General features: G+C 43.5%; 1 protein-coding gene across 1 annotated transcript in view; it reads left to right on the top strand.

Moving 5' to 3' along the window:
* The window catches only part of MOB3B (MOB kinase activator 3B), a 104089-nt gene extending 90264 nt beyond the window's left edge, over positions 1 to 13825 (top strand). The window contains exon 2 of the mRNA XM_004387753.1: positions 13515 to 13825. Within this exon, the coding sequence (XP_004387810.1) occupies positions 13515 to 13825 (311 nt within the window). The remainder of the gene's footprint in view (positions 1 to 13514) is intronic.
* The last annotated feature ends 759 nt before the right edge of the window (positions 13826 to 14584 follow it).

Below are 14584 nucleotides of genomic sequence, written 5' to 3'. Positions count from 1 at the left end.
GTTTTCCTTGGCGTGTTGAACAGACGCTTTCTTGAGGAATGCTGAGATAACACAAAACATCTGCTTAGAGGAATCAGTCCTCCACAGCTGAATTTTCATCAGCAAGAGCACAAGGCTTCTTTAGATAAATATCTCCATTGCAGGATGAAGGGGCAGGAGAGTACATTAAAAGGAAGGAGATGTGTATTTTTTTTAAGAAGCAGATCTGTGTAGTTAGTTGTTGGTTTTCTTTTTTACCTTGTGATACAATTGCATTTTGTTTTGAAAGTATTTTGGAAGTGGTATGTTCTCAGCCATGCCGTCAGAGGAGGTCTGTTTTCTTTTCCCACGTGTGTGGGATGTTGTTTTTATTCATGCGCTATTGCGAATGAGTGATTTTTATGACTCATAGGGGGATTTTCATGTGTGCACTCCTATTACAGGTCTCCAAAGACAAAGGGCTGCACAAATGTTCTCAGACGTAAATAATAGTTTTAAGGAGAAATGTGGATATTTCCGGTTGTTACGGACATGCCATCAGGGGTCCCCAAAGGATTGGCCAGGGCGTTAGGTTTCGTCATGTGTCATGTGGAAGCGCCTTGAGACAGCTCACACCATGTTCCCGTATATCACATTTCTTCCCAATCCATTTTCCAGGAAGGAATTTGTCCTTTGGAGAAAAGGCAGTTTCACCTGTCTCCTTTAATTTTCCCCACCCGCTGGTGGCTTTGATGAGGAAGAGCCGTCTTTATAACAGTAATAACACTGGCTGCCATTTACTGAATGCCTCTGTGTGCCAAACCTTTCTCATTTAATTCTTGCTATCCTATGAAAACTAGGCATTAGTATCCCCATTCCTCGGATAAGAAAACTGAGCCTTTTGAAGGTTAGCAAACTTGCTCAAGGGTAGGCAGAAGGAAGTTGCACAGCTGGAATCTGAGCCTAAATATGGTTGACGCCAGAGCCAAATGGCTGATGGCACATACATTTGGGGAAATAAGAGCCAAACTGCCCTTTTCCACCTTCATCTTTTAACGAGCTTTGCTTTCACAATTCTGCCAACTGAATTGGAGTAAGATGAAAAAAGCAGCAAGAATCTCAAAAGGCAGCCTGGCAAAGTGGAAAGAGAATAGGCTTTGGAATCAGACAGACTTGAATTCAGATCCCTTTTCATCACAGCTAGATCTGTGCATTCCAGGCCAGCCCCTTCATCTTTCTAAGCTTTGATTTCAAGGTAAGCAGATGGCAAAGGAGGTTGACTCTCATTCAGTCACTCAACAAACATTTATTACACACTCACCCTGCTCCAGGCCTGTGCTAGGCATTAAGGACATGTTTGGGAGGAAGATGGCCATGGCCCCTGCTCTCATGGATTTTACAGCCTAGAGGGGAGAGAGACCCGAGTTAGGGATTCCCATAGGTAAGTGTGTGATCACAGCTGTGATTTGTGCTCTGGGGAGTTTCAGAAGCAAGATAGCAGATGTCAGGGGAGCTCTGTGTGGGGATCAAGCTCTAAAGAAAGGAGAGGTGTTCACTAGGTAAATGATGGAGTGGAGTATCTGCCAGCTGCTTACGGAAGTTGGGATGTTGCGAGGTTGCTTCTCTGGTGTCCCTGGAGACTACTGTTTAGTCCTTCCTTTCCATACCTCCAAAGCCTGCTTCAGCCCAGTTTTGCTTTCAGGCCGGAGTCCCATTCCAAAATGAGGGCTTTCTCTTATGAAGAAAAAATGATAAAAATGGGAATGAGCAGCAGCAAGCTCAGTAACTCCCCCGGGTCCTATTTGACTTTGAGGCCTTTGTCACCAGACCATGGCTCAGTCATCCAAGGCGGTGATGCTTTCTCTGAGGCACTCTCCCTTTTCAGCTTCCAAAACAGGAAAAAATAGGGTAACACAACCCATTTAGATAACTGATTTTCTTTCAAGGGTTCTAGAGAAGGGAGGATTTAATGGGACACTTGAGGACTTAGTAGAAAGGAAGGAAGAGGATGGAAAGATGAAGAAAGAAAATGAATTGAAGCTCAGAAATCACTGGAATTTTTATTAAATTTTGTTTGGGAGAAAGGAGATTTACTAAGGCAGAGATGAAAGGCAAATCGGCATGGGGCCCCAGAGAAATTATGGTATACCATGCTCGATTTAGCACCCACACTCAACATGGCATGCAGATCAGAAGTGGTGGTTAGATACATTCATAAACCCAGGAGGGCTGTCAGATGCTGGTCATGGCTGAGGACCAAGTCTTCATGAGCAACCAAGAAAGAGACCTACAAGAGAGACTCCAGGCCCCAAGCTCACCTCACTCTTAGCCTTTGTCTCAACTCCCTGGTCTACACCCTCCTTGGCTCAACTGCCCTGCAAACTCCAGACTTGCTTTTTGAGTCTACTTTGTTGAGCGAATTCCTACTGGAACGTCATATCAGCTGATTGCTTTGTGATTCTGACCTCTGCCTAGGCACCTTGCCTCAGCTTTCTCTGGTACCTTAACTTAGCCTCGCCCTCTTTTAGGTTCACTAACCCCGTTTCAGGAGTCCCTGGGTGGTGCCAATGGTTAATGTGCTTGGCTGCATTAGATTACAGATCGCCAAGCCTTTCTTCTGAGGATCCTCTTGGTGAATTCGAACTTCCAACATTAGTCCCTCCTTAGTCCTTCTTCTGAGGCTCTGTCATGGATTGAATTATGTCCCCCAAAAAATGTATGTATCAATTTGGCTGGGCCATGATTCCCAGTATTGTGTGGTTGTCCTCCATTTTGTGTTTGTAATTTTATGCTAAAGAGGATTAGGGTGGGATTGTGTAACACCCTTACTAAGGTCACATCTCTGATCCAATGTAAAAGGAGTTTCCCTTGGGTGTGGCCTGCACCACCTTTTATCTTACAGGAGATAAAAGGCAAGGGAAGCAAGCAGAGAACTGGGGACCTCATACCACCAAGAAAGCAGTGCTGGGAGCAGAGCACGTCCTTTGGACCCCGGGTCCCTGTGCGGAGAAGTTCCTAGTCCAGGGGAAGATTGATGAGAAGGCCGACAGAGAGAGAAAGGCTTCCCCTGGAGCTGATGCCCTGAATTTGAACTTTTAGCCTCCTTCATTGTGAGGAAGTAAATTTCTCTTTGTTAAAACCATCCACTTGTGGTATTTCTGTTATAGCAACACTAGATGACTAGAACAGGATCCTCAGAAGAAAGCCTTGGCAATCTACAGGTAGTCCCCGACGTATGATGGGATTCTGTTGCAATGACTCCATCATAAGTGGGTTCTGATGTAAGTCGAATACCTTGTTTTTTGTTTTGTTTGTTGAAGTTTTCATTATTATTGCCTTTTATTAGTAGTATCTTTATAAATCCTGTTTTTGTCTTTAGAGGTTGGAAACATTACATATAAACTTACAGGTATATTTTAATACATACATAAAGAACACACAAATAAAAATTCACTCTGATGATGAAGAGTTGGACAACATTGGCATTTTGTCAGTTGCGGTAATAACTCTATTTGTGGGAGGCTCTGGATCATCTGGATTATCCCTGGGAATGGGGATGGTGTTTCTAGTCAGGAAATTAGTGACAGTTGTCAGTATGGACCTTTTCTTTACCATATGTTTCATGGTAGCATCTCACTGCTTCTCGAATTTGCCTACCGACTTTAGCAAAGCAATCAGTGTTTGGGTCCATGTTTTCAAGCAACTGAAGCCCAATTTAGTTTAGAAAAAACTTTAGCTAATCCTTTCACTGTAAAATTTTTTTGACAACTTCTCTGCTTCCTCTTCCTCATTATTTCTTTCTTTTTCATCATTTCTTTCCTGTGCTATATATACAGCAGTGTTTTGAACAGTAAATCATATAATTGAACATCTGCGAGTGAACATCTGAGGCTGACAACATCAGCAAATTACGTGCTGCTACATTGTATGTAGTAGACATTACTAACAATTAGATATACCAAAAAAATAAATGGATGGTCATAAGTGTGGTTCGTCATAACTCAAATATGTTGTAAGTTGGGGACTACCTGTACTTCAAAAAATTTAGCCACTGGAATCCCTGTGGAGCGCAGTTCTACTCTGCCACACAAGGAATTGCCATGACTTGGAATCAGCTCCATGGCAACTGGTGTGATAACCCCATTTCAGTACTGACCAATGGCGGAGATCAAGCCACACCATACAATGCAAGGTCATCCAGGTCCAAGGTCATCCTTGCACACCTGGATGCCCATCACCTCCTGTGGAGCACTCATATGAGCACATTTTCTCATTTCAGATCACCTTCCTAGAGCTTGACTTTTCCCAGCTTTAATCTGAGAGTCATGGGATGTGCCTCCGGGTAGAGTAGAGAAAAGGCATGCTCTGAGACTCAGTTAGTGAATGTCAATCACTTAGAAAGCTTCTGATCAAAGGTTGTTTTTATATCATCAATACATATCTTATGGTCTGGGATTATTGTCGGGTGGTTTGTCTGGGTTACTATAAGAGTAGTCAAAGTTTAACTCCAAACTCTTAAGACACGCAATCTATTTCAGTTAAGACTCCTGGTTAATATTGTGTGGCATTAACTTTCTAATTGAATACAGTGACTGAAAATTAACTATTACCACCTGAAAAACTAGATTCAAAGGAGTAGAAGGGGGGTTTTAATGATAAAAAGAGAGGAGTTTCTGATTCTTCTTCTACCACCTACCAAAACCCCAAACCAAACCCATTACCATCGAGTCGATTCCGACTCATAGCTACCCCCTAGGCTGGATCAAAATGTTCTTTATCTCAGAGTTCTCCTCCCTTCTCCCCAACAGCAGTATGCAGCCTTCTATGCAGGAGCTGTATCAAGATGCTGGAAAACGCTGTTAATTTCTGCTGTGGGCTTTTTTTTTTTTTTTTTATTTCTCCCCAAAATAGGAGATGATAGATTCACATCTTGACTAAACAAGACCACTGCTCTTTTCAGATTCAATTTTGATTGTTGACATATTCCCTTGCTTAACCATGTGCCAGGTGCTATTAAAAGTAGAAATGAAATATAAAAGAGTCCCTTTGCTCAGGGAAGTTACAGCAAATGAAGACGTAAGTATAGAAACTTTTAGAAAACATAATCCAAGGCAGAATATAACCCAGTACTTAATTGAGTACCTGCTGCTGGAAGTTCTTTGCAAGTTCAGAACTGCTGTATTAAAAACAAGACCATCCCTCTGAAAATAAATAAGTGGGAGGAATTTAATTATGATTCCTTCCTTTTTGGTAACCCGGGCATTTCTTGGTTTCTTGGTGTTCCTTGGCTTCTGGACCATCCTCATGTGGTGTCTGTTTTCCCCCATATGTGTGCCTCTATGTCCATTCTGCTCTTTTTATAACTCAGAAATTATGAGATTTGGAACCCCCCCTACTTAGGAATAGCAAAATAGCAAAAATTCCTATTTCCAAACTATCATATTTACAGGTATAGGGACCAGAATTTCAGTACATATTTTGGGGGTATGTAATTCAATCCATAACAAGAGGGAATGGTAGAAGAGTTAGACACAACTTAGCTGATGGAGCCAAGAGATTCTGAGGGACCAGAATTCTAAGGTGGGGTCTTATCTGCTCAAGGAGCCCAGGTGGGAAATGACAAAAATAGAACTTAGTTCCTACTAAGTGCCAGGCGCTGTACAGATATTATTATAAGAACATCACAAAGTAAATGTTTTTATCTATTTTATGAATGGAATGCAATCATGAGGTAACTTAGCCATGCAGCTAGCAAATGGTAGGGCTAGAATTTTAACCTAGGTCTTCCAGACTCCAAAAGCAAATTTGCTCAATTACTCTAAAGATAATTCCTGGCCATAACCCAAAAGGGCGAGGCAAGAGGCATACCAAGTTCGAGGCCAAAGACCAGAAACCAGGTATGGAACGGAAGGCAGAGCCAAGAGTTCAGAATTGAGTAGGAGCAGAGATGGGGGAGGGAAAGCGTAGCTTGTGGATAATGTAGAGGGTCCTAGCAATTGCCATGAACGTCCTTGGCGTGTCTAAAGCTTTGCCTTATCTGTACTGGTATATGGAATGTGAGGACTGGCTTAAAGAGCCAGGTAGATGAAAGGGCACAGCTGAAATTCCCCATGTTTCCTTCACCGAGATTGGAGCCAGGGGAAATGAAAGGTCAACAGCCTGAGGGAGTTCAGGCCACCCAGGAAGGAAGGTCCACAGGGCTTGAGGTGTGTGCAGAGCCCCAGAGCAGCATCTCAGGATTCCAGAGTGGTGGGTACTCAGGGGATTTAGAATTAGACTATCAAACCAAACCAAACCCGTTGCCTTTGAGTTGATTCCAACCCCATGTGTTATGGAGTAGAACTGCTCCATAGGGTTTTCTTGACTGTAATCTTCACTGAAGCAGATCACTAAGACTTTCTTCCATGGCGTTGCTGGGTGAGCTCGAACCACCAACCTTTAGATTAGTAGCTGAGCGCAAATCATTTGTGCCAACTCAGGACCTTGGTCCAAATCCTCCTCTACTATTTGCCAGGTGAATGACCTTGACAGTTACTTAATTTTCCTAAGTCTGTTTCCTCATCCGTGCAATGGAAATAATAATATTACCTACCTTCAGGGGCTGTTCAGACTCAATCAACTAATCCAGGCAAAGTGCTTCGCACAGTCCTTATGTCATAGTGAGTGCTCAGTAAATGTTAGCTCTGCTGATCATCTGTCAGTTTGTTGTATTGTAGTGGCTAGCATGTTACTGTGATGCTGGAAGCTATGTCACCAGTATTTCAAATACCAGCAGGGTCACCCATAGTGGACAAGTTTCAGCAGAGCTTCCAGACTAAGACATACTAGGAAGAAGGACCTGGCATTCTACTTCTGAAAATATTGGCTAATGAAAACTTTATAGATAGCAGTGAAACATTGTCTGATATAGTGCCAGAGGGGAGCCCCTCAGGTTGGAAGGCACTCAAAATACAATGGGGCAAGAGCCACCTCCTCAAAGTAGAGTCGACCTTAATGATGTGGTTGGAGTAAAGCTTTTAGGACCTTACCAAACGAGATGTTTTAACAAACGGATGCAACGCTAGAAGCGCTCACTTGTCCATGCCAAGAAATTTAGAAGACAGATACCTGGCCAACCAACTGGAAGAGATCCATATACGTGCCTATTGCAAAAAAAAGTGATCCAACAGAATGCAGAAATTATCGAACAATATCATTAATATCACACACAAGTAAAATTTTGCTGAAGATCATTCAAAAGTGGTTGCAGCAGTACTTTGACAGGGAACTGTCAGAAATTCAAGCTGGATTGAGAAGAAGCCGTGGAACAAGGGGTTTATCATTGCTGATGTCAGACAGATCTTAGCTGAAAGCAGAGAATACCAGAAAGATGTTTACCTGTGTTTTGTTGACCATGCAAATGCATTCGACTGTGTGGATCATAACAAATTATGGATAACATTGCAAAGAATGAGAATTCCAGAACCCTTAATTGTGCTCATGTGGAACCTATACATAGACCAAGAGGCAGTTGTTTGAACAGAACAAGGGGATACAGCATAGTTTAAAATCAGGAAAGGTGTGCGTCAGGGTTGTATCTTTTCACCGAACTTACTCAGTCTGTATGCTGAGCAAATAGTCTGAGAAGCTGGATTATATGAAGAAGAATGTGGCATCAGGATTGAGGAAGACTCATTAACAATCTGCATTATGCAGATGACACAACCCTGCTTGCTGAAAGTGAAGAGGACTTGAAGCCCTTACTGATGAAGATCAAAGACTACAGCCTTCTGTATGGATTACACCTCAACATAAAGAAAACAAAAATCCTCATAACTGGATTAATAAGCAACATCATGGTAAACAGAGAAAATATTAAAGTTGTCAAGGATTTCATTTTACTTGTATTCACAATCAACACCCATGGAAGCAGCAGTCAGGAAGTCAAACTACATACTGCTTTTGGCAAATCTGCCTCAAGAGACCTCTTTCAGGTGTTAAAAAGCAAAGACGTCACCTTGAGGACTAAGGTGCATCTGACCCAAGCCATGGTATTTTCAATCATATCATATGCATATGAAAGCTTGACTGTGAGTCAGGAAAACCAAAGAAGAATTGATGCCTTTGAATTATTGAGTTGGTGGAGAATATTGAATATACCATGCACTGCCAGAAGAATGAACAAATCTGTCCTGGAAGAAGTACAGCCAAAATGCTCCTTAGAAGCAAGGATGGTGAGACTTTGTCTCACTTACTTTGGACATGTTATCCAGAGGGACCAGTCCTTGGAGAAGGACATCATGTGTGGTAAAGTAGAGGGTCAGCAAAAAAACGGAAGACCCTCAACCAGATAGATTGACACAGTTCCTGCAACAGTGGGCTCAAACATAGCAATGATTGTGACGATGGTACAGGACTGAGCTTTTGTTCTGTTGTACACAGGGTTGGAACCAACTCGATGGCACCTAACAACAACAACAACTGTTAGCTTTTACTTGTTAGTCCCAGGTCTATAGTTCAAGGCCCTGACAAAGATGGCACGTTTCTCCCTGAAGGCACTGGAGTATGTTAGCTGACTTCTTATCACCTCCGCATCTGTGGCATCTGACACTGGGACCTTTTTTTCTGTCCTTCTCTGCCTACCACTCTTCTTTTATTTAATTATATTTATGTGCCACCGAAAGGAGACCTGGTTTCACAGTGGTTAGTGCTTGGATGCTAACGGAAAGGTTGGTGACTTGAACCTACCAGCTGCTCCATGGGAGAAACATGTGGCAGTCTACTTCCATAAAGATTACAGCCTTGGAAACCCTATGGAGCAATTCTACTCTGTCTTACAGGGTTGCTATGAGTTGGAATCAACTGGATAGCAGTGGGTTTTCTTTTTTGGCTTTTTGTTTTTTGTGGTTTTGTGCCACTGAAAAGTAAACCTTAGATGCCTCACTGTCCTTAGCAATGGAGTCGTGCCTCTATTGTAGGCAAGAGAGGGGAGTCACACAGTAAACTGAACCAGATACTTTAAATTTTAGAGTCAGACACACTGAGTTCAAATCCCAATCCTGCCACTTTTTACTGAGTGGCTGAAGCAAGTTAATCCATTTCTCTGGTGCTTCATTTCATTTATCTCTAAAAAAGAAATCGTAAAGCCTCCTTCACAGATAGGCTGTGAAGGTGATACATATCCACCTCCTCCAGCCTGGCAGCGGGGGTTTTCCTGGCTCCGCTGAAGCACAGGGAACAGCCCAGAAGCTCTGGAAGTGTCTGCTCCCCACTTTCTCCCCAGATTTACCTCACCCCACCCCCCAAATCCAGCATTTGTTGCCCGGACAATCAGCTGCCAAGCTGTGCCTGAGTCTCTCCGTGGACTCATTTGATATGTTGCCACTTTGTTTCTGAAGAAAAGCCAGTATCAGTGCCGGGGCCCTGGGGAGACAGATCCTGTCACTGCCGACTGCCAGACGGATTCCGTCTCTCACATCCTGCCCGGGGTCCCAGGTGATCCCGTTACAGAGTGTCTCTCACCAGACAGCTGCCACTGGGTCCCTGTGGGGACCAGGACAGCAACCCTCAAGTCCTGGGGACCAGCAGAATGCCCTGAGCACAATTCTGCAGTTCTGTTGAAAGGCTGGTAGTGATGTCTACCTTTCTTGATAAGGGTAATCCTTCTTAGAACAACAGCCAGAGAGCTCCAGACCCTGTCGTGCAGAGAGAAGGGGCAAATTCCCATTCAGTGAGCTCTTCTGGAGTCCCTGGGTGGTGCAAATGGTTACTGAACTCGGCTGCTAACTGAAAGATTGGTGGTTTGAGTCCACCCTGAGGCACCTCAGAAGAAAGGCCTGGTTATCTACTTTTGAAAAATCAGCCATTGAAAACCCTACGGAGCACAGTTCTACTCTGACACAAATGGGTTCACCATGAGTCAGAGCCAACTTGATGGCAACCGCTTTTTGTTTGGTTCCTGTGTTCTAGGCACTGTAGGAGGAATTTACTCATGTTAACACCCACCCAGCCTTGCAATCAAGGACTTATGACTCTTTGTGATGGTTAATTTTATGTGTCTGCTTGGGAAGACCATGGTGCCCTGCTGTTTAGTCAAACACTAGTCTAGATGTTGCTATGAAGGTATTTACATGTGATTAACATTTAAATCAGTTGACATTCATCAAAGCAGATTGCCCCCCATAATGTTGGTGAGCTTCATCCAATCAGTTGAAAACCTTAAGAACAAAAATGGAGGTTTCGCTGAGGGAGATGAATTCTGCCTCAAGACTGTAAATAGACATCGTGCCATAATTTCCCACCTGCTGCCTGGCTACCAGTTGTGCACTTGCCAGCCCCCGCAATTGCGAGAGCCAATTTCTTAAAATAAATCTCTCTGTATATAAAACCGTTACCAACAAGCTGATGCTGACTCATGGTGACCCCATGTGTCAGAGTAGAACTCTGCTCCACAGGCTTTTCAGTGGCTGATTATTTTGGAAATAGATTGTCAAGCCTTTCTTCCAAGGTGCTTCTGGGCGGACTCAAACCTCTAAGCTTTACATTAGCAGCCAAGCGTGTTAACCATTTGCACCACCCAGCATATTGTGTGTGTGTGTGTGTGTGTGTATGCATATACACACAAACATGCTTACATATGTACATACATACATACATGTGTGTATATATATCATTCAGGGTTCTATTTCTCTGGAAAACCCTGAATAAGACATCCTGTTTTACAGATGAGAAACCAGAGTTGCACAGGTACCAGTTCTAATGCCCACAACCACTGGAATTTTTATCTGCCTTTTACATATGGAAAAACTGAGGCTCAGAGACGTTAAACAACTTGTCCATGGTCGTGCAGCTGGAAGGGAACAAGTAGGATTTCAGTCTGTTTAACTTAGCGATCCATTACAACTTGTCACCACTGAAGAACAGTGTAAATAACAGGGGAGAAGGCATAGTTGAGAGGGAGAAAGAGCGTGGGCATGTGATCCTGCTGTTTGTTACCTTGACTAGGCTGGAAGGAGTGGTCATTAGGTAGGAAATCTGGGTGACTCTAGCTGACCACTCCCCCTTTCTGTGTTAGAAAAACATAACTCCCCAACTCTTACCCTCCTGGAAGAGATGAATTGGGAATGAGTGTGATAAAAAGTATCTATGAAGTTTGTTGAATTTGCTGAACTCAGAAACAGTATCTTTCAGGAAAAGGTTTGAATCAGAACTTGGCAACTGATAGCCTGCAGGCCAAATCTAACCTGCAGAGATGTTCTGGTTTGCTCAAGGTATTCTATAAAACTTTATACAGTGAATCCTGTGAGAGCTGGAGTCAATGGGACTGCCTGTTTTTCTGAGTCTCGCAAGTTTTCCACCTTTGACAGGGTGCAGTCTTACCTCTTTTCTATCGCTTGTTTTAGTGGAAAGTATTTGAGTTTTCCTTCTCTGGCAGCTTTCTGCCTTACACAGTGTCATGGATTGAATTGTGTCCCCCAAAAATATGTGTATCCATTTGGCTAGGCCATGATTCCCAGTATTGTGTGATTGTTCACCATTTTGTCATCTGATGTGATTTTCCTATGTGTTATAAATTCTATCTCTATGTGTGGATGAGATGGATTAGCGGTGGTTATGTTAATGAGGCAAGACTCAATCTACAAGATTGGATTGTGCCTTGAGCCAATCTCTTTTGAGATATAAAAGAGAAGAGTGAGCGGAAAGACATGGGGACCCCATACAACCAAGAAACAAGACCCAGAATATTGCATCCTTTGGACCTGGGGGTCCCTGTGCTGAGAAGCTCCTCAACCTCGGGAAGATTGATGACAAGGACCTTCCTCCAGAGCCAACAGAGAGGGAAAGCCTTGCCCTGAAGCTGATGCCCTGAATTTGGACTTGTAGCCTACTAGACTGTGAGAGAATAAATTTCTCTTTGTTAAAGCCATCCACTTGTGGTCTGTCTGTTATAGCAGCACTAGATGACTAAGACACACCAGTTCTGGATTTTGCAGGTTTAACTGTAATTGCTAACACTTTAATAGGCATCCTTGGGTGCCACAACTTGTTAAGCACTCGACTACTAGCAGAAAGTTTGGTGGTTCAAACCCACTTAGAGGCACTTTGGAAAACAGGCCTGGCAATCTGCTTCCAAAAGGTCACAGCCTTGAAGACCCTATGGAGCAGTTCTTTGCACACAGGGGGTCACCATGAGTCGGAATGCACTCGATAACAACTAACAACAACAACACTTTAATTGCTAACATGTTAAAAGTTCAGCAAGTTCACATAAAAGCCCAGACTTCTGAATTCTCTTGAAATTCTTGAATTTCTTGAACACTATTGAAAAATCAAAAGTTCTAGCAACCCTGGGCCTCCATCCCCTCATTGCTGCCATTGACTGGAGTTGAGCAGCATCTGCTCCCTTCGCTGGGAAGTGCCTTCCGGTTTGCTGCAGTCCCCACCACTCCCTACTATCCTGTGGTATGGAGTGCCAGTCTCCCTGCCACATCGCTCTCCTTCTGCTAGTTTTCTTATACTAGAGGTAAGAGAAGATGAATGTTCTTAAGCTCTAAAAAATGGGATAAATAAGAAAGCAAGAAGGGAGAGTACATATTTCTTTGTAGAAATAAAATGTATTTCTGTGCATGTTTTTTCCACGTTGTTGTTTTTCGAGCAGCTTTAGGTTTACAGAGATACTGTGCAGAAAGCACAGAGAGTTCCCACATGCCCCCTCTCCCTCCCGCTCACTGTTTCTTCTGCTGTTAACATCTTGCATTCCGGTAACACATTTGTTGCAATTGATGCACCAAGACTGATACATTACTATGGACTAAAAAGTCCATAGTTTATATCAGGGTTCTTCTCTTCATGTTGTAGGTACAGTCCTATGAGTTTTGACAAGTGCATGTTACGTGTCCACCATTATAGTATCATACAGCGTAGTTTCACTGACCTAAAAAGTAACTTTGGACATGTTAGCAGGAGGGACCAGTCCTTGGAGAAGGACATCAGGCTTGGTAAGGTAGAGGGTCAGCGAAAAAGAGGAAGACCCTCAACAAGATGGATTGACCCAGTAGCTGCAATAATGGGCTCGAACACAGCAACAATTGTGAGGATGGCACAGGACCAGGCAGTGTTTTGTTCTGTTGTACATAGGGAGGGAACCGACTTGACTGCACCTAACAACAACAACAAAAAATGCCCTGTGCTCTACCTCTTCATCCCTCCCCGCTGCCCCTGGACCCCTGGCAATAACTGATCTTTTTACTGTCTCTATAGTTTTGCCATTTCCACAATGTTATTTCTGCATTTTTAATATGCAAAGTACATCCCACTGAAGAGATACAACCAAAGAAGCAAACCTGGCCCTCCTCACTCGTTTTTGCTTCTCTGTGATCCTTGTTGGTATGTGACTTTAACCCGCTTTTAACCATTGTTTCAGACAGCCTCTGCTGCAGCTGCCCAAAGAGAGGTGGGCCTCAGCAGGATGGGTTGGCAGGCTCACAGCCAGGACTCTTCTCCAGACTGGTTCGCATGCTCTAGCACCCACCAAAGCTTTGCCATCATCATTTCATTACTTTTTTTTTCTTCTCTAGGTGTTCCTTTCCCAAAGAACTTCCTTCAAATCTGCAAGAAGATCCTATGCCGCCTTTTTCGGGTCTTTGTCCATGTCTACATCCACCACTTTGACCGGGTCATTGTGATGGGTGCAGAGGCCCATGTCAACACCTGCTACAAACACTTCTATTACTTCGTCACAGAGATGAACCTCATAGACCGCAAGGAGCTGGAGCCCTTGGTGAGTGTCACTGTGCAGCTGTGGTCCCCGAGTTACCTCAGGAGCTCAGCCATTTGTCACACTACACGCCAGACCCGTGGAAAGTGCTCACTGAAGGTTAGCTGTTAGTTGGAGGGTTGCAGAATTGGACAGGGATAAGAGGTGAGCTAGGAGATGCCAAGATGTCCAGGGCCACCCAAAGCAGTGTCCTAGAGTGCTCTCTGAAAGGTGGCAGAATGCAGTGGGAATATAACGGTTTGGAGCAGATGGAGTGGCTTTGACTCCTGGCTCCAAAATCAGTCACCTATTTATTTAATCCTTTAAATGGGCATCTTTGATCTCTCATGCTGCTAATCAAAGATGATCAGAAACAATTTCTTCAGTCAGTAAATAAATATTTAGCACGTACTGTGTGTCAGCTGCTAACATAGAAAGTCAAGTAAAACTGCCTTTGAGAAGCCTTTACTGCAGAGATTACTAGTGCCATCCAGTAACTCCTACTCACGGGGACCCCATGAGTGTCAGAGTAGAACTGTGCTCCACAGGGATTTCGAAGGCTGATTTTTTAGAAGTAGATCACCAGGCCTTTCTTCTTAGGTTCTTCTGGGTGGACTTTGACCTCCAACCTTTTGGGTAGTAGCTGAGTGCATTAACCATTTGCACCACCCAAGGACTCCATTCCAGAGAATGGAGTAAACCAAAATGAGAATTCAGCGTCCTAAAGACTTTACTTTTCATACTGAATCTCCTGTGATGTAGGAATAGAAAATAAAACTTCAGTATTATTGTTTAGATGAATAAGACTCCTTTTATTCTATTCATAGGCTACTTTTACAGTTGGACTCGTGCTTTAGAAACCAAGGACCCCTAAATACCCCACCACCCTTT

Source organism: Trichechus manatus, unplaced genomic scaffold, assembly GCF_000243295.1.
Source record: "Trichechus manatus latirostris isolate Lorelei unplaced genomic scaffold, TriManLat1.0 scaffold00192, whole genome shotgun sequence".
Classification (NCBI taxonomy): Eukaryota; Metazoa; Chordata; class Mammalia; order Sirenia; family Trichechidae; genus Trichechus; species Trichechus manatus.
This window is presented reverse-complemented; position numbering and strand designations above follow the sequence as displayed.